Source organism: Seriola lalandi, unplaced genomic scaffold (genome assembly GCF_002814215.2).
Source record: "Seriola lalandi dorsalis isolate HSWRI2012SDOR001 ecotype SW California unplaced genomic scaffold, Sedor1 jcf7180002054736, whole genome shotgun sequence".
Classification (NCBI taxonomy): domain Eukaryota; kingdom Metazoa; phylum Chordata; class Actinopteri; order Carangiformes; family Carangidae; genus Seriola; species Seriola lalandi.
The window spans coordinates 507,208-533,154 of record NW_019525289.1 but is presented as its reverse complement, the minus strand read 5'-3'; the positions used below and the strand labels follow the sequence as shown (position 1 = coordinate 533,154).

General features: G+C 41.7%; 1 protein-coding gene across 11 annotated transcripts in view; it reads right to left on the bottom strand.

Moving 5' to 3' along the window:
- Positions 1-25,947, bottom strand: part of pard3ab (par-3 family cell polarity regulator alpha, b) — a 243,006-nt gene that overhangs the window by 182,056 nt on the left and 35,003 nt on the right. For all 11 annotated transcript variants that reach the window (XM_023424526.2, XM_087178806.1, XM_087178812.1 and 8 more), the window contains exon 2: positions 21,334-21,435. In XM_023424526.2, the coding sequence (XP_023280294.1) occupies positions 21,334-21,435 (102 nt within the window). The remainder of the gene's footprint in view (positions 1-21,333; positions 21,436-25,947) is intronic.

Below are 25,947 nucleotides of genomic sequence, written 5' to 3'. Positions count from 1 at the left end.
GGTTTTTAAGTGAGTGCAGGTAAGTTTTGGGTTTTTGAAATTTTCTGGTCACCATTTTGAAACCTTACAAAAGGTAAAAGAGGTGTTGACGATGGTGATAATAGATCCTGTATAACACAATTTAAAGAAAAAACAGATTTGATGTTAGCGAGACTGATTGCCGCTTTCCTGATGAGTGGCAGCTTTAAAAATAGAACACACACTTCAGTGTAAGAACTTAGTTTTGTTAGATGTTGTTTTATTAACCAATCAATTACTGCATAATCTTTTTTTAAAAGCCAAATATATTCAAATTACAGCCAGTAGGACTGAATGATATGCAAAAAAAATAATTATATTGCAATTATTTTGTCAGATATTGCAATTGTGATATGCGTCATAATTATAGTGGGGGGGGGGGATATAAAAATGCTAATTAAGTGATTTTTGTTGGGTCTTGTACCAAACAACCATGTTCCTTTAAGTCTGGAGAATATGATTTATAGGCTGGGGACATTTCTGTAGCACCACAACGCTTCGTTCATAGTATGTTTGGACTCATTTTACCTTTATCAAACAAATTGCAGCTCCTGCGATTTGGATATTGCACTTGGCCACATTTTGATTTCGACATTATTCCGATTAATTTCTCAGCTCTGACAGCCAGGTCTCACATTTGTGAGGCTGGAACAAGCAAATGTTTATAATTTTTTTTGCTGAATTAATCCATTGTTCGTTTTCTGTCGACCAACTTATTGATTAATCAAACAACTGTTTCAGTGTCAATACGAAGTCAAAGAGCTGACTGGGTGTTTTTTGTGACAGACGTGCACAGATCTGTGTCTTCAGATCTGAGACTGACTCTTCTTCTCCAGTGAAACAACAGCCTTTGATTCTTTTAACCCAACTATGTCTGCCTCATTTAATCCAATCAGAAATAAAAGTAAACGACCATAAACATGACAAAAATCCTGGCCGACTAACGTCTTCTAATGTCCCTCGTGTGTCTGGGGCTTTAGCCGTCACACGCAAAGAGAAGCTACTCTCTTCTGTTCTTGATGTTAAGTTTAATCAAAGCTGAAGTAACAGAAGGCTGATGTGTGTGTCTGTGTGCATAGACGTGAATGTGTACCACATCTAATCTAACTTGCCAAATACAGTCCAGTCTACTCTGTGTCACCGCGCAGCCACACACACATTTTTTTTTTTTTCATTCAAGTGCATCAGTGGTAGCTATATGTGTGAGTCTGCCGCATGTCTGCTCTCTCTCCCCCTGCTGTTCTGTCAGAGATTGAAGAGGTTATTTCATAAAGGACCATCTCCAGGCCTGCCTCAGACCCAATCATCCCCCCAGCAAATCTCATTTACACCGAACCCTGGGGACACTGCGGCCATTTTTTGCTGCTAACTCTATACTACAGCAGCCTGCAGTGGGGCCGAGTTAAGCAGCAAAAAAAACTGCCTTTCCCATTTCTGATTCTCATCACAATGTAGGTTTTAGTTTTCACTGCAGGGCGCAATCTAAATATGATCTTCCCAGGAACTCCCGCATATCTGAAGTTTTAAAGTTATTGACTAAAGCAGCTGAAAAATGAATTTATTCCATTTTTCTAAATTTGCACAAGAGTCAGGTTCTCCCGATGCTATAAATGCCCAATCTGCCCCCCCCCCAGGTTAAATTAAACACCATGAACCGGATGCAGATACTGCTCAGGTCTGGTTTAGTGGCAAATCAACCACATCCATTCGCCTCGTTCAGCGATTTCCACAAATAAAGCGGATGCAGAGTGATTAGAGACGAACGTTGCTCCCCTCAGATGCCGACATGACCGCATGTCTCTGAGCTGCGAGGAGCGAGGAGGATCATGACTGCGCGTTTGATAATTGGTTCGGCTTCTCCCCGCTGTGGCGGAGCACTCAGAGGACGAGCAGCAGTAGAGTCGTGCGCGGGAGTCGGACTTATCCTCAGTGTCTCTGTTATGACAACCGAGCTTGTTAAGGGGTGTGCTTCTGCGTACGCCTGTTTCTGTATCTGTGTTTGCATCATCTTCAACAGTGTCTGTTATGGCAACCGAGCTTTCCTAAAATCTGTGTGTGTGTGTCTGTGTGTGTGTGTGTGTGTGTGTGTGTGTGTGTGTGTGTGTTGGCGGATGAGGTTAACAGTGGCTGACCGGGCAGGGGGTTTTAGTGTCTTCCTCAAGGTCTGACACATGGGTAAAAGAGGTCCAGACTGACAAACTACTGCAGGGATTGAACTCGTGGCTTTTCAGCTACGGGATGATCAAACCACTGGGTTTGTAATTACAAAAGATTTCCTGTGATACTTGACCTGATTTGCTGGCCAAAGATGCAGGAAACCAGAATGTCTTTATTACAAAGACATCTGGAAATCTTTTCTCTCCAAAAGAAAAACCGCAGCCTCTTGTGCTTTTGGAAATAGTAAACAATTTTTTCATCCAATTACGAAATGTGATCGCTCCACCACACAGGCACCGATTCAGTGGCAATCGGCTGGTGTGAGAGTGTGAGTTGTGTTGCAGGCATCGGTTCTAGAAACTGTGGCTAGGCAAATTAAATTTGATATTTATTTAATACTACAAATAATGATAATAAGAAGTTACTACAGTGATGGGAAAACAAGACAAATATGGTCTTGGGCATGAGCTATCGGCGACTGGTCTGATGATCGTCGATCACCAAGACCGTCGTCCATCAGCACAACCCTAAACTGTTAGGTCTCTCTCTGTTACACTGTAAGCCAGGGCTATTCAGCTATGTTGTTCAGGGGGCCACATTTCCTGACAGCTAAGGGCCCAGGGTCTGGACATGTACAACTTGACACAACATGGCACCGCATTTACAAAACTGTTACTTTCTGTGCAACATAAGCTACAATATTAACAAAAGTACACACATAGTCTTCTACAGCACATCATGTCAGCTGTCCGGCATATAATTAGATTCATTCTGACATCTCTTACAAAGCAACATCACAGCATTTTATTAGGGACAAAAGGAGGCAAACAACAGAAGAGAGCGAAGAGAATGAAAAAGTTGAGGATGAAGTGAACTTGCCTGTGCATTTGATGCCACATAACTAAGGATGCGTATCGTTAAGATATTGTATTGTTAGCAGCATTGTTTTGAACAAATCCCTATTACTGACTGATTTTGTAATGATGGAAATGTAAAGCAGATGTAACACACAATGATTTACTGCAGGACTTTTTCTTGGACAGTGTTTTTACTGTGCAGTAGTTCACCAGCAGCCCCCACATCACTAACAGGTTTAGATTTTAGGACGCATTAGTCCCACTGTTCCAGTCAGCCATTGGCTTCCATTCATTAATAAACATTATGAAAATAGGTTATTGTATAATAATGTCATTTAAGTGCACATTGTTTTTGCATTACCTCATAATGGTGTTGTGACATTGACAAAAAATAAAGCACCTCTGATGGGTTAGACAACTCAAACAGGTTTCACCAGTCTGTTAATTGATTTTTACATCATTGAAAAAAATGAATGGGAACTGATGGGTGCCTGGAAGTGTAAGGAAATGCACAACAGCATGGCTTAAAAAAACCTGCAGTGAACAGGCAAACAGTAGGGTCCTTTAAAGACCAGAAACGAAACACTAAAATTTGAAGTAGTTGCACTCCTATCCTTTCACATACACTCACAAAACACATACTTTACATCCTCTCCCTCTTTAGTCACTTCATATATCAGACGATAACAGGATGTCTTGCCACTTGGGTCAACTGCCGCTGAAAGGATTCAGAGGTTGTGTTTGGATCTGATAAAAACAGGCAGAAAGTGGAGCGTTTGGCCACAAGTCAACAATCTGCTTATACACAGAGTTCCTGAGAACCCCCACACACACACACACACACACACACACACACACACACACACACACACACACACACACACACACACACGTATACTTCTCCACACTGGCCAGCGCCAACTTGGCACTTGTTGATTAGCCATAATGGCTTTAACATGCGCTGAGAGCAAAGAGGTTCTAGCCTTTGTGCCAGCGCCTGGGAGTGAATGAATGAATGGCAGGATATCAGGGCACTCCATCACATCCGGCAGCCCCTCAACCTGCGGCTCCAGATAGTGTTGCTATCTGTTTTCCCTGCCAATCAGACAGAACGGTGTTCACCTTGTGGTGTGAAAAAGTCCATTGTGTTTCTATCGACAGCAGCAAATATGTGAAAAGAGCACCAGGAGATCCGCCGGGTTGCGATGAATTCGACTCGACGCGTGACCATGCAGCGGCTTCGGCTGAATCGTGGAGGCTGGATCAAAAGCCCATCGACCGGACTCTCAGTGTGATTTAGGATGAAATATTTCCTCAAGTTACATCATTCAGTGATCTCTAAAAACACAACACAGTCTCGTTTTAAGTTTGTGATGTTGACTAAACGCTTAAACCCGGAGCCTTCAGAACAGATAAGGCTGGGTATCGAACATCAGTGCTGCACAGCTACATCTAACAATGATTGGCTAATGTGTCTATTCTTTTTGAATTAATCATGTTATCTTTTTGATGATCTCAGTCCCTAAAGGCGACATCTCCAGGTTGTTTTGTTGCTTTTACAGTGGCATAAAACACACAACAGCTTAAAAACCTCATGTTTGAGAAGCGGGAAAACAGCAAATCTCCATATTTTTGCTGGCTAAATCACTTCAATGTTCATCAATTATCAAATTTTTTGTTGGCTTATCTCAGCATTTCAATATGGAGAGCCAAACTAAATGTGACGTTAGTAATTAGCATCAAAAACTGCGTGGGATTGAAGCTCGGTCACATTCTCGTGATCTTTAATTTTTTGATCAAAACAGGGATTATTGTCACACACACCAAATGCAATGCGGTGTGCTCTTATGCATGATTAGTGCGAACAATATGGATTAGAAAAAAGAAATATAAAGGGATAAAAATTCAAGATAAATAATAGAGTAGGTGCGAAGATGCAATGCCCAGGGCACAATGTTTTATTTAGATAAAGATCTTGTGCATAAACACATGAAACACTGATTCATGGAGTGGTCTGAAATTTGGGTTAGATTACAGAAGCTGTTGTAGGACATTTTGTCTTCACCAGACTAAGGACTGAAAAAAGTATCATTTTAACAACAGTGCTGAGACTATAATCTTTTATTTGGACAATAATCATCATCACTGGTTGAATTTAGTTCCAGGGCATTTCCTGGTTCTACTCTTTATATCAGACAACTCTCTACAAAGGATTAGCCCTCTGACCGTTTCATCGCCGCTCCAATGAGACTGTGTAAACAACTGAAAATCCAACAACATGTAAACTATAACCTAGCTCCTGTGGAATAATGGCACATTCGTCAGTGTTTGGGTGAGCTTCAGTGTAACAATAGGAGGAGTGGGTACCGACATGTGAGACGACAGTGTGGTGGAGTGCTGAGCTCATTAGAATGGATCCTGATTCTCGGGGGCTGGGGGGGGGGGGATGTGGATGCTTGTTGGCACTTTACATATAGTATGTTTGTGCTGTTGAGTCATCTGTATGTACATTTGTGTAAAGGTTTTGAAGCTTGTAAGAATACGTTCTTTGCTTTGAGCCAAAGCAAAGAGCTTTTGTGAGGTGAAAACTCAGTTAACACTCAAGCAATAGAGTAAGTATGACACAGAAAAAATATAATACAGCCAATCATATATAAACACATACATATCTGCCAATATGTCTCGGGCTGGTAGGGAATGTCCAACAGAGGACACAGGCACCACCGTGTTTAGTTGATGGCCTGGAGAAGTGCACCTAAAGGGTGGTGAAGTAGGTGAAGTTGTGCCAGAAACCTCCGCGTTGCTTCATCAAGCTTTTCCACGTTTCTGCCTCATTGTTTTCTTTACATTAGAGAAGCGGGACTTTTTTTTTTTCAGTGAATCTTTAAAACTCGAGGCTTCACAACCCCCTTTTCATTGATTTGGGCGATATGATAATATACACCATGAAACAATACAAATTTGTCCATTCCTCTATAAGGGTTTATACATAACATATACCCTGATAGAGGATTTTCTCCACGTCCCTCACACCTTGATGAAAAACAACATAAATAATGAAGGAACTTTGCTTTCTCTACCAATACAGTATTCCAGCTAAAACACAAAGATCAGTATTGATTCTTTATAAGGTTTTTCTATCCGAGAACCATCTGTGACTTGCAGATGAAAGAGAACCATTTATTTTTATGACCCTGATGCATTCGTGACAATTTCCCAGGCCATCAAAGCATAGATGGTGGAAGGAAGTCAAGTGACTAAGCAAACCGCCCTGATCACATCACAACATCCTGTTTATTCCCCGCTAACATTCACTTCCTGCCTGCTTCCCCGCCACTTCCTGCGGTAGGAATTTGAATTCATTAGGTTTTATAGGAGGAAATGATGCTGCAGGTGAGTAAATGTGGAGGCTGCAACATCAGAGATTTTACATATTCTAAAACCAAAGCAATAAAAATGTCCAGTAACAGAATAATCCCATGAGATTTAGTAATGTAAGAGAAAGATCATATATGACAGTTTATGTTGCTTGCAGGTCTCCTCCTGACCTCTGTCACACACACACACACACACACACACACACACACACACACACACACACACACACACACACACGAGGGCAGCCAGTAATAGAACATGTAGTGTTCATGTACAGTATATACACAATTCCCCAAAGGAAAAAGACACACACACATAGAAATCACCTCCTTCCTGTCCTCCCTCACACTCAGCGTAACAGTAACCACCGTCCCAGCAGGCGCACACAGCACCCAGGGGGGCATGATGTAAGGCCTCAGAGCATAAGACAAACTTCCTCCAGCCCCCGCCCCCGCCCCCCTCCTCCCACTACAACCAGCAGACTGATGAGAAAGACCTCAGCCTTGTCACACCTAAGCCCACACTGACCCCTGGTGGTAAAAAGAGCTAGTGTGTTAGATCTGTCATTGTTATTAGCTGACAACAGAGTCGTGCATGCGAGATTGAGTTGATCATTAATACAGGGGATGAATACAAAATGAATGCAATGTAATATGACTGTAAAAATGTCTCCATCTCCATGTTTTCACAAACAAAGTGAAACAGTCTTGAAGCTGTCGATGTAAAGTGCTGTTACTGTGCCGTTGCTGCACCAAAGCTCTACTCTGAAATGTCAAGTTTTTCATATTTATCTAAAAAGTGCAGAGAAAGAAGAAGTCAGTAAGTGGACCTTGAGGGGAAACAGTTTTTTTTTTTTTTTTTTTCAATTCAGTGTCAAGAATGAACTGTCAAGCTCTGTGCGAGAAACGGTTCCCATGGCAACCACTGTAGTTTATCTGTCGGTAGACGATGACCCTAAATCTTAATATAACTTTTCCTTACATACATTAATTACTATTTATTTCCTCTACTTGCATTGGTTCCTGACGGATCATCCAGTTAAATCTGGATTTGCAATCTGCACTGTATGACCGGTGTTTGGTTGAACATCCTTGTTAGATGTCACTGACTGCTGCGGCTACTCTCAGTTTAATATCATGGGAACGGCCCAGTTTGTGTCAGCACAACTTATATGTCAGATTTAGAGACAGTGCAGACAGAACACCCAGTTTGCTAGAATGAGGGGGGTGTGTGTGAACCGGCTGCAACAGACAAGCTGATGTGTGCCCCCCACACACACAGTCACACACACACACTTTGCCAGAGGGATTCTCGCCACAGTGACTCAGCCAACCCAGCTGTGGTCTGTGGGAACAGCCAGCACAGGCAGGAAGTGGTGTGTGTCTATTTTTGTGTGTGTGTGTGTGTGTGTGTGTGTGTGTGTGTGTGTGTGTGTGTCTGTGTGTGGGTGTGTGTGTATGTGTGTGTGTGTGTGTGTATATAAAGAGTGGAGGACAGAGTAAAAGAGCACGAGAGAAAGAATAGATGAGCTTCAGTGAGAATGTGTTGGGCTGATTATTTACAGAGTTTATTTTTATCATTAGCAAACAGATAAAAATTACTTTGATGAGCTGTGTTGATAAGTAAATCTTGTGGCAGGAAACAGCTACTTTTTGATAAGTGGGGACAATAATTCAGAATTAAAATCACTAACAGTCATTTTAAACCGCTTTTAAACAATCTAGTTATCAAATTAAAAATCTAAAAAAATCCCACTTGTAGAGGAGGACAGTTTTGCTTTTCCATTATTTCAGAGTCGTGTTTTTCCCCGTCTTACACACAAAGCGTGGGTTGCTGGTGGTCTAAATTGTTATTTACTCACTGGGTTAAAATTCGGTCTCAGCTTCTTGTTTTTTGAAGGTTTCTGAGGTTAAGTTTCTGTGCTCAGCAGCTCCCAGAGATCAAAATCTTGAAGTTTAAATGCGAAGACAGACGCTGCAATCTGCTGAGCTGAGCCTGGAGTGTAAAAAGGTTTTTCTGCTTTCAAAAATAGTGGTTTTGGCCCAAACCAACATGTTGCATCTCAGTTCCAACAACTTTAATAAACAGGAGTGGACAAACACAGGCAGACACACACACAAAAAAAAAAGTTGATAACTTCAGAATCTCACAAGAAAATCGATGCATCAGCAGATAATCAGCCTGGTTCCTGGCAGCACTTGTTGATAAATTGTATATCAGTAAGTACATTCAGAGCTGATGAACAAATGCACAGCATTGGTCAGGTTAGAGTCTGTGGAAACAAGTGAAGCACACACAGTGACCGGTTCAGACACACACTTATTTCCACCAGACACTTTGCAACTGTTTTGAAAAGTAACGGTTTCCTTGTGTAATGTTTATTGTTACTGGAAGTCAGTTGTGGTGCAGAATCGGCAAGTGCTCCTTCCCCCTCTAAGCACCCGCAGTGAGTTTTCAGAAATGAAAGCCTCATCTGCTGCACTCTCCACATATGACCTCCACCGGTCATCACCCCAGCCCTCAGCGCCACACCACGGCCGACAAAATAAACTAACCGACAATCTCCCCGCTGGGTCGAACGGATCAGCTGAGAGCGCGGGCTGCAGTGTCGCTGTCTGTGTTTGTCTATGTGGTCTCGGCCTGTGTTGTCCCTGTGGTTCAGTGCCTGTAATTGGCAGTTAGTTTTCCAAAGGGGCTGGCTCAAAAACTTTCGGCGACCGATTTATTCCAAAAGCACAAAACGTGAAACAGCAATCAATTTCTCACTCTAATGAAGCTTTAAAGAGGGAAAGTAACTCAAGGTTGTCTGCCTCAGCTGCAGTAATTAACTCAAAGACTGTGTCAAACTCTAAAAGTTTGGATCTTTGATTAAAGCTAATGCAGCACCCAGAGTGGGTGGCAAACAGGAGTCAGCAGGTTTCTGGAGGCTGCTGACAATCAGATCAAAAGACTCATTCAAACAGATTAAAAAAAAAAAAACTCCTGTAACTCCAATTAATAGTAATGAGCTGGAAATTAAAAGGACCAATTGCCCTACAGAGAGACTTCCATCAGAAGACTGAGGGCACGATGCACTGATGCAATACCACCGCAAGAGGGCAGTAGAGGTCCTTTGTATTCATTCTCCTTCTGCATCTTCACGCTCAAATCTTTAAACATAACTTCAGCCTCCAAACTAGACACATCGATCCATCACAGATGATATGAAGTGAGCTGGAAAATCTAACGTTAAAATAGTTATCCTGTCGAGACCAACACGGAGCAGCCAAGTACTTCAAAAGAGCCTGTTTAGTAAAAGATGCAGAGAGAGAAGAAAACCACAGATGCAAACAAGGACGCTGGAGAAAAAGAGGGAGTGATGGATGGGGAGAAGAAGAATAGATACATGAGTAGTGGAGGGGGGTGGGGGCTAATCTCATTACCAACACACACACACACACACACACACACACACACACACACACACACACACACACACACACACACACACACCTGCTGTGAGCTGCTGTAATCCCGTTGACTCCTGAAACATTGTCTTTGTCTCCTCCTGACAATTTTCTCACCATAATTAAGATAAAAAAGCCTAAAGCCCATACAAATCCAGAACCCCCCCCCCCTCTTCTGATACATCTGTAGTTGAATGAGATCCTCCTCTTCAGACAATAGTTTTCAGAGGAAACTGCACTCTCTTTGTTTGGCAGCTGTTATCTTTTCTTCTCATCCTTTCTGCAGATTGGATGCAGAATTTTCTTGAATCGTAAGCGGCACCGAAGATGTACTTGCTCTCGCAACACAGGAGGTATAATTGGCTTAGTGTGAAGGGAACTGTTGGCATTAAAAAGGTGAACATTAGCAAGGAGTTCCTTCCAAAGTAAGGGCTTATAACAGTCACCCAAATCTGCTTTAGAGGAGATGCAAACACAACCGCATGCCAGTTAACGGTTAAGTACGTCACAGGCATCTTGTAGGTCTATTGAGGAGCTTTAATTCTCTTTGACTCTACATTAGTCCATGAGGAAAGAGGGAGAGTTGAGAGGTGAATTGGTCCACACCCTGGCAGCGGTGGTGCCATGCTCGACCATTACAGCTTAACACCCTGAGTACAAAAAGTCCCCCCTGTTATTTTGGCTCTGTCCATATTTAGTTGTCATGCTGAAAGCTCCTGGTGCCAGTGGTAAATGAGCTTGTGTTACCGGTAGGCAGCACTGAACTAATACTGGTGGCAGGCCGCCGGAACAGATCTGCGCTGGCTAAAATGAGGTGTTGCTATTTTGTTAATGCCCCAGGTGTTTTATGCCGGATGCCACTGTCAGATAAGTTATAGCTGGAAGGTGAGGTTTAAGATTTTAGTCCAGTGATTATAATAATAATTTCTGTCTTTCTCCTGTTTGATTAGAGCATCAACCCAGTGGTTAAACAGATAATAAGAAATGTTAATGTGACATTGCTTCATTTCTTATTGTCCATGTAAGGCGTTGTGGAGCTCCAGGGTGTTGTGGGTTCTCTGGTCGCTGAGCCCTGACCGAAGCAGACACAGAGAGAGGGAGGAAAGTCTGCCTCACTCTCTTACCACAGACGGAGATGACAGCCTGCGACGGTTACCTCACTGCTAACCTGTGTGTTTATGGGCACCGTGGGTTGATGTGGGCTGAAGAGAGGAGCTGCAATTGCTCAAAAGGATCTACCGCACAAAATCAAACGCACAATGACATACAATGCACTGGACGTGAATGTACTTTACATGCATTGAGTGCATGCATACGTATGCATAGCCACACAAATGAGTAATCATGACTCAGGGTTTGTGTAGGTGACAATCACTCAAGGTGAAATGCTGAGGCTGCTTAAGTGTGCGTGTGAGTAATCACTCCACAAAGCACATTGTGTAACATTCAGGGTAACACTGTATTTACAGGTGCCGTACTTTCCTAGAAAATGATGTGACTGAAATTTTTTTTTTTTTTTAGAAAGGGTCCTGGACAGCACTCTGCAATGTGGTGCCAATTACAGAGGAAAATCCGACTGTGCTCAGTTGTTACATTATCAAATAATCCCAACAAATCAGTAGCGTAACCTTCTCTTTCCAGAGTAACCATCTTTTGCTCTGTTAAACTGCCACATCGAAGCTACTGATGCAGATATTTGGGACTGTAGGGTGTTGAACAGAAGCTCTTGTTAGTGTTTTACCACATTGTACAGGACAGCATCATTTGAATCGATATTACTGATTGGTACGGAAAGCTGGAGGCTCAAATCTGTCAACTGGTGCAATCTGCTATGAAAATAATGTGCATTCGGAATCACCATATTCCAGCTTCTACCCTCAAATTTCTGTGGCATTTGTACATGGGTGTGTTGATATTTTAAAGATACCGAGGAAAGGCGTGGCTTTCCTACAGTTTGTGTAATAGTCATGTTTGGACTTGTTAAGCTGTATGTATAATGAATGCATTATTTTATTGTTCTTTCTTTAAAAAATAAAATAAATAAGTTGGTATTTATTAGACTTGGGACAATGTACAATAATATCAAATATCATGATATTTCCCACCATATGCAATATTTTTCATAATATCAAAAGCATTTTTTAAATTATTATTTATTTATCTATTTATTTATTTTGCACAGTCTACCCTGCTGCAGTTGCCCTTACTGTGCATTGACCACTTGCATGTGACAAATAAAACTTCTGTTTAGTAATATCATGCCTCAATAATATTGTATATCCTGATATTCAATTTTGGATATCACTAAAGCCTAGTATGTTATGTGTCTTGTTTCTAGTTTCCCCTATAATTGGTACCAAATGACATTGTCCTTTTAGGGAAACATCCTGAGAAATTATTTTGAAATTGTGCAACCCGTAAAATAAACCAATATCATATTCTGTAATCAACATCTAATGCTTTTTTTTTTATATATATATGTAGTATGAATGTGCGTTTGAATCTTTTCTTGCAGTGGTGCAGTCATAGCAACCAACACCAGCAAAGGACACCATTACACATGCTTTTTTTTTTTTTTTTTACCCAGGAGCCACCTCAAGCCTCACTGAAAGCTCCCATAAGGCCTTGCATTCATTAACAGGGTGAGTGGTGCCACTGTTTTGCAAAGCACAAGCGACGGGCTGTTCAAACATGACGAGTCGCAGCAGCAGAAACACACCTCAACAGTTCAAACAGCCTCTAAACACATTTTTGTACAACATTTCTTTACATGTTTAAACATGTTTTGCTATTTTGGAAATTAATTTCGGTCCCAAACCTCAAGCTCCAATGATTTACAAAGACTTAAGAAGGAGCTTGTTAACCGCCTAATTGATGGTGAGGCAATTAGATGTCATTAAGTTACATCTGAAGGCAATTAGATGTAATAAAAGAAGCAGTGGATATTGTTGCATGTAGATTGCATGTAAATCTACTGATGGTTAGTAGTAAAAACATTCAAAGCTTGGTTTGCCAAGTACCCTGCAGAAAGAACATAGCTGTGAGTTTGTTCATATTGTTATACTCAGAAAAACACACACTGAGGAATGTGATTTACAGTGCTTCAGGGTGTTGATGTGCACAGATATGAATGTACGATCAATCACATCTTACAATAACCCTTCGCGGACAACACAAATCCCAGTGCGTCATTTTCTGTCAGTCCTAGACCCTCCTCGGTCTGCCTCACAGAGTTTCTGTGTCACTCCAGCTGAGTCTGGTACAAAGTTGTCATCTTGTTCTCATTAGGAGGCTGGAGAGAGGGAGGAAGTAAGGGGAGGAGGAGGAGAAGAAGAAGGAGGGCTAGTCTGGAATAAATGAGGTCATCCCCAAAACTCTCTCGGGAAGATCCTCGGGCCGGAGGAGAAGTTGGCTGGGTGTGGTTTGGTGGAGGAGAAACGTCCCTCCACGTGTGTCACAGTGAAAGATAAGCATGTTTTATCAGTATATTAATGCAGCATTCACCTCTACTTCATTTCAGGGTTTTCCCAGTAAAAGCACTGGATACTGAGTGTGAAGGAGGAACAAGGTAAAAAACCATGAGCTGCAACAGCCAAAGGAGTGCCAGCCTCAGCCAGAACCATCATTCATTTGGCTGGTATGAAACTGGCAAATGTTCAATTATTCAAGGGAAGGTCTCGGTCACAAACTACAGTTTATATTTCAGTATATGAGAGGCTTGTTTTAGATCTTTTGGCTGACCCCTCATCCATTCCAACTATGGTGTAGCTGGAGGAGTTCCACACAAGCACTGGTCCAGACCCATATCTCTCTCACAACAGCACTATCTATGGTATCTATGTCCCTGGATGGCTTTAAAAAGAGGCTACAGCTGTGTCTCCTCCTTTAGTTTGCACTACATAAAAAATATAACATTCAGGCTAAGGTGGCAGCAAATAATGGCACCTGAAAATGCCGATCTTATAGGCATTAAATCATCGCGTTAAGTTATACAAAATGAAGCCATCTCTTGTATTTAAATATTAATTAATTGATAAGAAAAACATTGGGAAGCACATAGAGGTTTTACTCACTTTACCTAGCATCACCCTCCAATACAAAAAGCCTCCTCTTCCTTCCTGAAACGGTTGGTCTCCAATCTGAGAAAGATCTCTCCGTTCAGCATCAGCCAGCGTCGGTAATAACAAGGCTCAGTGGGATTCAGTTTCACAGCATCTCCACTGGTCTGTGTGCACGCTCAGAAAAATCAATATCAACAGACATAACAAACGAGCCGAATGGAGACACGGGATCAATATGTGTAAACACCTCAGTGTTTTTATGGGTGTCAGCTAAAACTGGCTCAGTACTGTAAGAGAGGAAGGTGGATGTCACTTTCAGGAGGAGGACGGTGTTCATGCTGTGATAGACTGGCAGCCTGTCTGGGTTGGACCACCCAGCGAATGCTGGGAGAGGATCCAGCCCGCCATGATCCATGACAAGATAAACGGTTTAAATGATGGAGTAAAAAGATTATTTCACATCACAACCATCAAAGCAAGACGCTCCTTGAGTAAACGCTGCTGTTATTCAGTAGCGCTGCCGGACTTTAAATGGCAGCTGACACTCTGGGTTCACAAGGATCAAGTCACTCCATTCACGTATATAAACACACACACACACACACACACACTCCTCACACAAATATGTCACTGGTAGCCTGAGCGTCTCTTGATATTCTGCAACAAGACAGACAGAAGACTGAAGGAGTCGTTTTAAGAAACTCTTCTGGGTTTATTTGACCTCATGGCCCCTCCTGTCTGTCTCTCTGTCTGTGTCCGTCTACTCGTCTCCTTACGCTGCGAGACGCATCTATATTCAGCTCAGACCGGGACATCGCCTGGATCCAGAGCAAACACACACACAAACAAAAAACCTCATATGAGAAAAGCATAGTCCAGAATAAGAAGTGCTCATTTCTACCCAGCAACAAAATTTAGAAAAAAAAAAGAATGACTTAAATTTCTTAAACAAGCATTTGGGAACTTAGAAAGTTGATATCCACATTGTGTAACATTTAAAAAATAAGACAAAACATTAAGCATGTGATAAAAAAAAAGTAACCAACAAAATGTAATACACCAACAAACAACAAATATGATCAGCTGTAAGGTCACAGTTAAAAACTCAACGTGTGTGTCACACACCCAGGCGGCACGCTCACCGGGACCAGATATGTCAGTGACGGAGTAGCAGCGGGCACAGCTGCGCGCACGCACACACACACAGCCACACACACACACACACACAACCACAGGAATGTGGAGCTGGCACAACCCAGGTGCCATCATTCAGGGTCATGACTTCGCTGCAGGAGTGTGTGTAGGGACGAGCCTGTCACCGGACACCTGGGGCATGTCATGTCGAGTGTGTGAGTGTGTGAGTGTGTGTGTGTGTGTGTGTGTGTGTGTGTGTGTGAAGAAGAGACAAAAATATGCGTGCCTGTGTGTGTATGTGTGCGATATTCTGGGACACTTATTGGAAGTGTGCCCTCGTTAATGTTTTATTTAATTACATCTGTGCTTCCCCGCTAAGACAAGTCAAAATATCTGCGGTGAATTCAGAGCGCCAAATCACTGAGACGTTCAGACATAAGCAGAACTTTAATGTTGCTCCAGGTGAAGTTAAATTTTATGACTTAATGGAGTATTTAGTCGTGTAAAAAGACAGAATATATCTCCCTGAAACACAGTGTACACAGTTTAAATAAATCACACAGACAGTTTCCACCTCAGCGCTAGGTAAGGAATACACAATGGAGACTCATGCAAAAATAATGCACAAGATGTACAGTTAATAATGTATCCACTGAAGTCTAGATGTATACAGGAAGTCTACTGTCAGGCATACACTGCTGCCATGGTTACCTGCAGTATAATAAACCCCACACACTTATTTAGAAGAGTGGTTGAAAGTACTGACCAACTATGTTTAAGGTGTTTGTTAACACAGTTTTAAAGAGGGACTTGCCAGCCAATCAGAAAAAAGTATTTTCCATGGCGTCAGCATCAACCGAGCGAGTGCAGATCGAGCTGCCAGAGAGTGGATTCCTCCAAGTGATCGCGGTTAATGAAGGTCAGAGATGAGTTAATGCAGCTCTGAAAGGCAGAGTTCTCACTTAGTGTGAGAGGTGGAAAAAAAAAAAAAAAAAAAGGAAGAAAGGAAAGGAAGGAAGATGAACGGATGGAAAGATGGCATCTGGAAAAACATTATAAGTTTGAGGGCAAGCCGCCACTTTTCCTGGCATGGATGATACATACTGTATCTGCACAAAAACACACACACACACACACACACACACACACACACACACACACACACACACACACACTTTTACACTTCACTCCACTTTAAAAGACTCAGAGACAGCTACACACACACACACACACACACTGCAACGTACTTTTAAAAAAAAAACAAAAAAACAAAACAGTATATACTTGTACTCCCAGGACGGGTGCTACATGCTGCCTGTGCGTTTCATTCCAGTGTAAGCTAATAAAAGTGTCCTTGTGTGATGGGCCAGCCATTCCTTCCAGTCTTTAAAAAGCTCCTGTGGAATGGCAGAGATGAGTCACAGCTGCCAGGAGACCACCAGTCATGTTCAGCAGGACACATGGAGTCACTCACACCCGCATACACGATTAACTCCTGCATCTTTCCCTCTTTTCTCAGGCCAAGTCACACTGATGTGAATCAGTGTAAAAAACGCTTTTTATCCCGTCTGTTTAAGACTTTTCTTCAACATGAATTTGTCTACGTCCCTCCATCTTTTGCTTCTTCTTCTCATGCACAAAAAATTGACACCTCACACTATAATGGTTTTACATCCAATACATTAATCCAATTGATAAAGAAAGGCCTGTCTTAAATGTCATTTTCCCACAGGATCAGCTGAGCTTAATAGCGGCAAACGGTGGAAAGCATCTCCCTGACGTCAGAGGTCAGAAGCCCAAACACACATTTATAGATATTTATCCATGACACACACATCGCCACACAGAAGCTGGATTCATCTTCACACTTGAGGTGAAACCCTGCCCTCGCACACAGCCACACACCTGTGATCGAGGCAGATACAAACAGTGACCTCACACTTCTGCACTCTCACACATTCAGACACACACACACACACACACACACACACACACACACACTCAGAGCAGGGATGTGGGCCAGCAGAGTCCATGAACTGTGGCTCTGAGCCCCGCTTTCCACTGCGCGCTCTACTGGCTCTACCAGGCTGCAAACACTCAGTCCTGAGGCTACAGCAAAGCACAGTGGGATTCAGCCGGAGTCAGTTTGCTGCCCATCAGTATCACTGCCACCGTCTCCTCGCTGTAGTTCATCCAGGGTTTCACCATCGGCCATCTGCCAGTATTAAGTGTCTCTCTGGACTTCAGTCAACTCATCCAGTTTGCACACGGGATCCAACGATACCAAGCTCTCCGTCATCCATCAGCTCCTACTGGGTTGTCATTCACTTCTAGTTATTCGTGGCCGCTCAGCTCACTGAGCATTTTGAATTGTTGGTGGAGGCGGCCAAAGAGAAACTGACATTTAGAAAATTCAAAGCAAACAATAACTTAATGAACTTTTCACTGTTTCAGAAGATGAGAGGCGTGTAAGTTTATAAGTCCACTTTTAACAGCGTGTCCGGGACACGACTCTGAGACTTGAATACTTTGAGTTTTTAGTTATAAAAATAAAAACACCCAACAAATCCCCTACAGTTTTTCTCTTTTACACTCTGTGTTGGATTCCCTTTAACCTGCGTCTGGCCGAGCGCCAGCAAGCTGTAGATTATCTAAACAGCTGCTGGCACATAACATTGCCCACTTCAGTTCAGCTCATTACCGCACATACTGCCTCACAGTACATTTCAATTCCACAATATCATCACAACGTGCTGAGATAATCAGATGAAGATGAGATTTTAATCACTGAATAAAATAGCGGGCAGGGTATGGCGCTCTGAGGGTCGGAGGAAACTAAACCAACACACCGACAAAAAACTTGATGACACTGAATATCACAAACTGCTGCGTATCGAAAGGTATTTAATGCTTGGTCATAGATTCTACGCTTTTACTTTTTCTTTTATTTACATTTACTTTTTCCTTTTAAAGACAACTTACAAGTGAGTATCAGATATTTCCTGACTGAGCTGAGTCAAAACAATGAAATAATATCTCCGCACATCTGGATGTTGCAGTTTTGCAGTATATTTCCATTCCATCTACAAATGGACATAGTTTTTGTGGAACTCTGCTTGAATTATCCATCTGACATCTATGCACATATATGGAACTGTTTTGGTGTTTATTCCTGAAAAATGCAATTAGGTCATAAGAACAAAATGCATATTAAATAAAGATTTTGGGACATTTGGGACATGTGAGGAAAGCTGAACCCTCCGCTGCACAAACCCTGAGGACGGACCTTTTGGTGAAGCAGAAGATGTCATGTGTACAGTAGTTAAACTTAGTTAAACAGTAACTGAACTTTTTGTGAACACAAATATGTCAGTCACATGTTATTACTCAAAGCAGAGTATATTTATGTCTACAACGAGTCTGGACAAGGAGTGTTAAGACATTTATAAAACAAAAATGCCCATTTGGTTTACAACAGTTTTTGACCGTGTCTGGGCAAAACAAGCAATTTAAAGACGTCACCTTGAGCTCATGCAAAGGGTATTTTTCACTATATTTAACTAAATGATTGAAAAAAAAAAAAAAAAAAATGAACTGATTAATCAACAATTGAAATCTTCGTCACAGTCCTGCTTCAGACATCTGGCGAACAATGGAAACATCAAATGCTACTAAATATTGATTCAACTTTTAACCTTTTACTGACTTCCATACAGTGACATTTACATTTTTCAATAGTTGTCATTTGTGTGTGTTTTTTTTTTTAAAAATACGGTCATTCAAACTGTGCAGGGAACTAAAACATTCAGCGATCCCCACAGGGTTGAGAGTCAGAGCGGTGCAGATTTGTGTCAGCGAGGCTGACGGCTTGTCATACATGAAATGTACACATTCTCTGAAGTGGAAAACGCCTGTGGGGACGAAGCAGAGAGGGCCACGGAAAGAGAGAGGGATGTGAAGAGATAGCATGATGAAAGCTCATCGTGAGGGTGAACACCCACACACGCGCACACACACACACACACACTGACACACATGCAGATACACACTCACACCTGCAGGCCTATAAACATGAGGTTAACAGAGTTGCGAAAGGGAGAGAGAGAGTGCTCGCCACCAACAGCGTCAAAATTCCTTTAAGTTGAACACTGTATCGGAGAAGCCAGAGGTCACATAGCTCTCGCTCAACTGAACTAGAAATTCGTACTTAAATCTAAGTTTTGCTTGAGCTACATTTCACATCAGGGCATTTGAAAGTTTTGCCAAAACATGACTAGAATGTCAGAAACTCAAATCTGAAAATATGTGACAGGATTTCTGTCGAGATGCCAAATTTTACTGAGTGGACCAACTCCATCACAGTCTGATTATATTGACTTGCATCAACTGTGTGATATTGGTACACTATAATTACTCTAAACTAATGAGTGTGTGGCATGTCAGTGCTACCGCTTCCCAAATAACCACTCCCAACATGTGTCTCCTTCATAACGGTGGTTCTCTCTTTTGATTTAAATAAGGAAATGAAGACAATTAAAGTTCCTGTTCTTGTTTTACTGCTAACATCAGGGCTACAGCTACAAACTGATTTCATTATTGATAAACCTGCAATTACTCGATCCATAAACTAGCATAGAAGAAAACAAAAATGATTCACATTTAAAGAAGCACTACATCAGACAAGTCTCAGAAGTTTAGAAGCATTTGCACTGTAGAAAAGAATCCTCATCCTGATCTGTGATGTAAAGCTATTTTTGTCTAACATAATTAAATTCTGTTCAAGTCAGTTTTATCCATATAGTATCACAATAAGAGGCACTTTACAGAATGAGGTCAAGACCTTACAATTTACTCCTGTCCAATGATTTCTCAGTGCTACACATGCTTCAGCACCTTTGTCTATTGAGCAGAGTGTACTGAAATATTTGTCCACAGCACAGAATGTGACCCTGTGACCTCCCGGCTGTCAGTCAGGGTCTGATCCCCTCGTCAGCTTCACTCCTAAACTGGGGGGAAAAAAAAGCCCCAAAGGCGTCGGATGAGCCGGAATGTAAGGAAGCGCAATTTGTCAGGTGTTTGACCCTGACGGTGCACAAGGTTCAAGAGCTGAAGTCAGAGCAGTGAAGGTTAACTTCTGACAAACTTCACACGTAACGCAAAGACAAAGTCATTCACTGACAGTTCAGTTCCAGAGAACAGTTTATGTCTCCAACTATGAAGCTCAGCATCTCTTCAGTAAAGCTAAAGTGATCTGTTTTCAGATCAGATTAACAGAGAAGATAACACAGGCTAGCGTAAACATATAATGGCCTCCACAGATCGACGAGATGGTAAACAATGTTATTAATGAAAGCCGAGGAACAGATAAGTGCTGCTTTGGTACACAAGAAATGATCTTATCTGATTGGTCAGGAAGCACTTCCTCTGACTCGGACAACAGAAACCCTAGTTGTAATCTGGAGAATGTGGCACCGCAGTGCTTCATTCATGGTCTGTTGCAGCTCCTGTGATTTGGATATTGCACTTGGCCCTATTGTGATTGCGATAATATTTTGATTAATAGTTCAGCCCTACCTGTGGATATAACATATTACAGCTGTGTCTCGTGTATTGACCAGGACTGCACAAATAATTGAAATGTAATCGGAATCGCAATATGGCCAAGTGCAATATCCAAATCGCAGGAGCTGCAATTTCTTTGATAAAGGTAAGGCTACGGGTAAAGCTACAGAGACACCCCGATCTATAAATCATTTTCTCCAGACGTGAAGGAACGTGTTTGTTTGACACAACAAAAATTACATCGTCATTTTTATATTTTTTCAGTGAAAATGAAATGCAAAAACTACCATTCCAACTGAAATCCTGCAATAATCACAACCTGATTTTTTTTTTTTAATTTCATATTGTGCAGCCCTTGTATTGACACACTGTAAAATTTACACCTGGTGCTTTTGTTTGGTAGCTCTCGCAAAACACTACGCTCCAACTCCAGATGACAGTCAGAGACTATTCAGACATGCAAGCTTTCACTAAATGAGGGGAAACTGAGAAGTTGGTATAAACTACGACCTCCAAATGTGAAATATCTCAAACGTTGTGAAGATGACCCCCGCCCCTGCATTGGCTCTTAAACACAATCAAACAGAACATACTTGAAACACACATGTTGCCAATTCTGTCAGTATTCACAAGGAGCTCTGCTCAAGCTCTGAAACAACAGAGGGTGGTGGGGAAACAACCACCAAAGCTCCTGTGTTTTCACCATTAAGCATCACTCACCCTGTCTTTGTCGTCGGCCACATCGCAGAGCACATCATCCAGGTCCAGGATGCCGCCATCTCCGTGTTCCAGCCGGTGGACCTGCAGCCAGTAACTAGCATCCTGGAATAAAAAAAAGCAGGAGAAGAAAGAGATGTTTAAAACCACCCCCAGCCACAACTCCAATGTGAACTGAGTTACAATAACATGTTTATGAGGGCAAAATTTAAATAATTCACATTTTAAAGCCACTTTAAAACCAGTAAATATGACTGCAAATATGAATAAAACAATAGAGCAGCATATAAAGAAGAGATCAAAGAAGAACTAGAACTGCAGTAAGAGTGAGCAAAGCAACACAGAACTAACTGACAGTGAAGACTGAATGTAAGACAATGCACAATATGAATTATAGCAAAGTTTTACATATTATTTATGAAGTACGAAAATGTGTCGTAATATGCAAAGTTTGTGAGAAATAAGACAAGATAAACAGTAAGTACGAGAACAGATTAAAGGATTTTAGACGACTGTTGACGAGCAGCTCTGGCAAGGAAAGGAGGTTTTAATAAAAGCCTAAATCTTATACAAGTGTGTCTGTAAAAACAGGCACTTGAGCATGACATTCATTTTGTCATGGCGGGACATTCACAAGCATCTGGGCCCTGAGGGCGGGTGGGGGGAGAACCCCAGCCACAGCTATTGTAGATTTGACTCCAACTTCTTGTCAAATGTTTTGACATGAGAAACACACGCAGAGGTCACATTAGATTAGAAGAAGTGGAGATATAGAAGGGGGGGTGGGGGGGGGGTGGGAGTCAAAGCAAAATAGAGCAACAAAAAACAGCCTGGGAGTGAGCGATGTATCTGTATTCATACAAGAACGCAGCTCAAAGGTCTTTACAAGTGCCACTATGATATTATGAGAAAATGGGATTGGCAAAAAAAAAAAAAAAGGTGTAACATTCCTTTCATTACAGTAAATACAATCATAAATGTGAATCACAGCCGTCACATAATTATGACAATTTGCCCTGATGTCTTGACATGTGAAAACACATGCACGAAAACATAAAAACATGTCTTTGGTGCAAGCAACAACAGAGCAAAGAGCAGAGTGAGACCAGTGCACACCAGTGCAAAATGTATGTGTGTGTGTGTGTGTGTGTGTGTGTGTGTGTGTGTGTGTGTGTGTGTGTGTGTGTGTGTTTGTGTGTGGGTGGGCATCATTTGCCAAAGTTATGAGTCAAGACCTGACTGTTTGGGCTCAACCCGCACACAGCAGCCCTGAGGGTTACAGCCTCATTAGCCACTTGTACAGTTCCAACCCACTGACAGTGCATGCAGCTCACTGCAAAGGGCACCAGACACATTATGGAGAGATAATAACACAGTGTGTTGTGTTTAACTCAACTAACTCAAGTAACGCTAGATAAAAGGGCTTCCCTGGGAGACAGAGAGGAAGACGTTTGAAAAAGCGTAATGATCAAAGGATAAAGAGAGAGGTGCAGAGAAAGTTTTCATGAACTAAAAATATGATGAAGTAGAGAATATCAAAGCAGACATTTATTGTAAATGTAGTAAATGAAAGGTGATCCCCAAGTATGCGTTCACCATGAACTTTATTTTTCCGATATTTCCAGTAAGTACCGCCCACACTGCTCGACTGACAGGAAAGTACAAAAAAGTCCTTACACACAACAACAACATTTGTATTTTGAATAAGAGCGAAAGAGAAATACTGAAGACTGAAACCACAGGTGGAGAAGAGGAGCCAATCAGAGTGAGAGGATGAAAAGGCCAAGGCGTGCATTAGTATTTCCTCTGTGTGTTTCCTGTCAGCTACATACACACATTGTCAGACTGCAGTGACAGATGCCAGGGTTTGTGAAAGCCTGTGTCACCCTCTGACACAGAGTCCCTGTGGATTCCAGCTGATGGAGAATCTGAATTTACACACAAACATAGAAACACACACAAACACATCCCAGTCCCACTGTAAATGACCTACTTTTCAAGGGGTTTTCTTTCTAGTTTTAGGGACACAATCAGGACTCTTATTAGGAACAGGCCTTGTAGATGTCTTTCTCGTTTGTATTGTGGTATCATAATACACCATCAACTAGAGACTTGTGTATGATAGAAGTGATCTGTGTGGACAGACCAGTCGATCTCTCCAGAGCAGAGCTTCTGGAAATCAAAGGTACACGCTGTAAAACTCTTATCTGACGCAGAAATGCAGGAAGTGGCCGATGTTCACCAGATCTGCATCTGTCAACAAACTAATGCAAACAAACTACTGTAGGTTTCTGTTTATGTAAGAGCTGGTTATCAAGTTGCTGCTGTCTGTCCATCTTTGTAGTTTCCAGAGTAGCTATTTCAGGAAAAAAAAAAAAAGAAAAGAAAAGGAGGCCAAGAGGTAAAACTTGTTCGGAGTGGAGGGAAAGGAGGCCAAAAACTCACTGCCTTTACTCTATTTCACCCAAAACACATTTCAGTTAGTTGTTCTGGATGAATTGAAACATCTCCCCAAAACCAAAACACCTAAACAAGTTATGTCCACTGTCATGTCCATGTGAGAATTCCCCAATTTCCCGAAAAAAAAATTCAGATTTTATGAACGTAATGCATCTTCTAAAGAGTAAAAACTTGCCCAAACATCCAGCGGACAGAATGAAAATAAAAATATGTCATATTTAATATAATTAAAACATATGAGATACAGCATGTCTCACGTGCGCACTGTCAAATCTCACTGGAGCCTCGCACACAAACAACAATGAGATGCGTGTAATGAGTGTGAATTCCAGCCTGTAGACTGCAGCCTTTTCTTTAAGGCCGCGCTAAGTTTAGATTTGAATAAGTGGTGTTATGATAGTGTTGATATGCGTGTGTCTGTGAGGGCTTATATTGACTTCCTATAGTGTGTATCTGCTGGGACTCGGAAGACGCAGGCCACACCAAAGAGTATGTAAAGGGTGTGTTGTGTGTGTTATTGTGTTATTCTGCGGGGCCAAGTTCATGTGGTAAAAATAGCTCACAGCAAATGCCATGGTGCCAGTCACATAGTAAACAAGGTTACTGCATACCAGAGATGGAAAAGACACACACACACACACACACACACACGTATGTACTTCTATCATGAAACACTCACTGACATAATACATTACATAGCCCTTTATGCTAACCTTAACCCTCACACAATCCTAACTTATACCCAATTCTAACCTGAACCCTAAACCCAAATCACATAGCATACCACAGATGGAAAACACACACACACACACACACACACACGTACTATCATTACACACACACACACACACACACACACACGTACTATCATTGTGCAGACACTCATTGACATAATGTAGTCCCTAACCTGAACTCTAAAACCAGGTTTTAACCTTCATTCAGCCCTTTGAAGGTGTAAGAAGCAGCCTCACTTTCCCAAAATGTCCACACTCCATAAGGTCTAAAACAAACTGGTCCCCACAAAGATAGAAGTATACAACACACAGCACTCCGATGATGACAACTCCACTTTAACAGGATACACGCACACACTCTTGTTCAGGCTTTACTCTCGACCCATTCCCCCTGGGCCTAACAGAAATTTCCATGACACTGAATCTGACAGAACCCTCATCTGAAGTATTGCATAAAAACTAAGACAGATCTGGAGTCGGATCAAGAAAAGGCATCGCCTGCTGTAGCACAACAGACCTGGAATCAGGCCAAGGCCGACACGCTGGTTGCAGGGGGAAAGCCCAGCACTAAATTACAGACAGCCAAGCAGTCCTGAGGTGCTCACTTTTGTGTCCACGATTAGAAATATTACATTATCTTGCAAAGCAAAGCATTACTTGGCTGGGTATACGATATTTTTATATTTTACTGTCTTTTACAAATGGAGATTGAGAAAAAGCCCAGGTGATACTGGATCATTCTGAGATCTGAGAATAAAAACTATTCCACTGAAATACTTTTTATGTGATAGAAGTTTCTCCAAGGATCCCTCAAGTGTGCTGCGTAAAGAGTGTATGTACTGAGGCAGAATATCTTCCAGAGAAACAATTAACTTTATTTATTTATTAACAATGGCGACACTAAGCCTAAGCCTCCAAAATCCAGTATCAGTCAAGACCTAGAAAATATCAGGCATTGAATATATTGAACAGATTCTCTTTTGAGCAAAATTTAATGTAATGTTAATACATTTAAAGTTATGGTCTGGTCTGGTTCCAGCTATTAAAAAGAAATGCAATGAGCAACTAACGGTGTGTTGTAGTGTTAAAATAAACATGACAAAGAGGAAGCTGAACAGGCCAAAGTGAGGGTTGGTCAAGGGACAAGTGAAGGTTTTACTAACTCTCAGTATAAATCTGTTACTTCTTTAATGATGGCAGAGACCCACTGGCCACTGTGTGACACCAGAACATGGCCAATGCCATTCAATTTGTATGGGCGTGGTGAGATAGCAAACTGGATGGGTCAAAAGTTGAACATGTTTAACTCAGGGCAGATTTTTTACCACATTCAAAAGTTGTTGTTGTTTTTTTTTTGTTTTTTTTAACTGTTTTTAACTGTATGCAAATGAGAATAACTTTCACCTGTGAGCTCTGGTGGTGA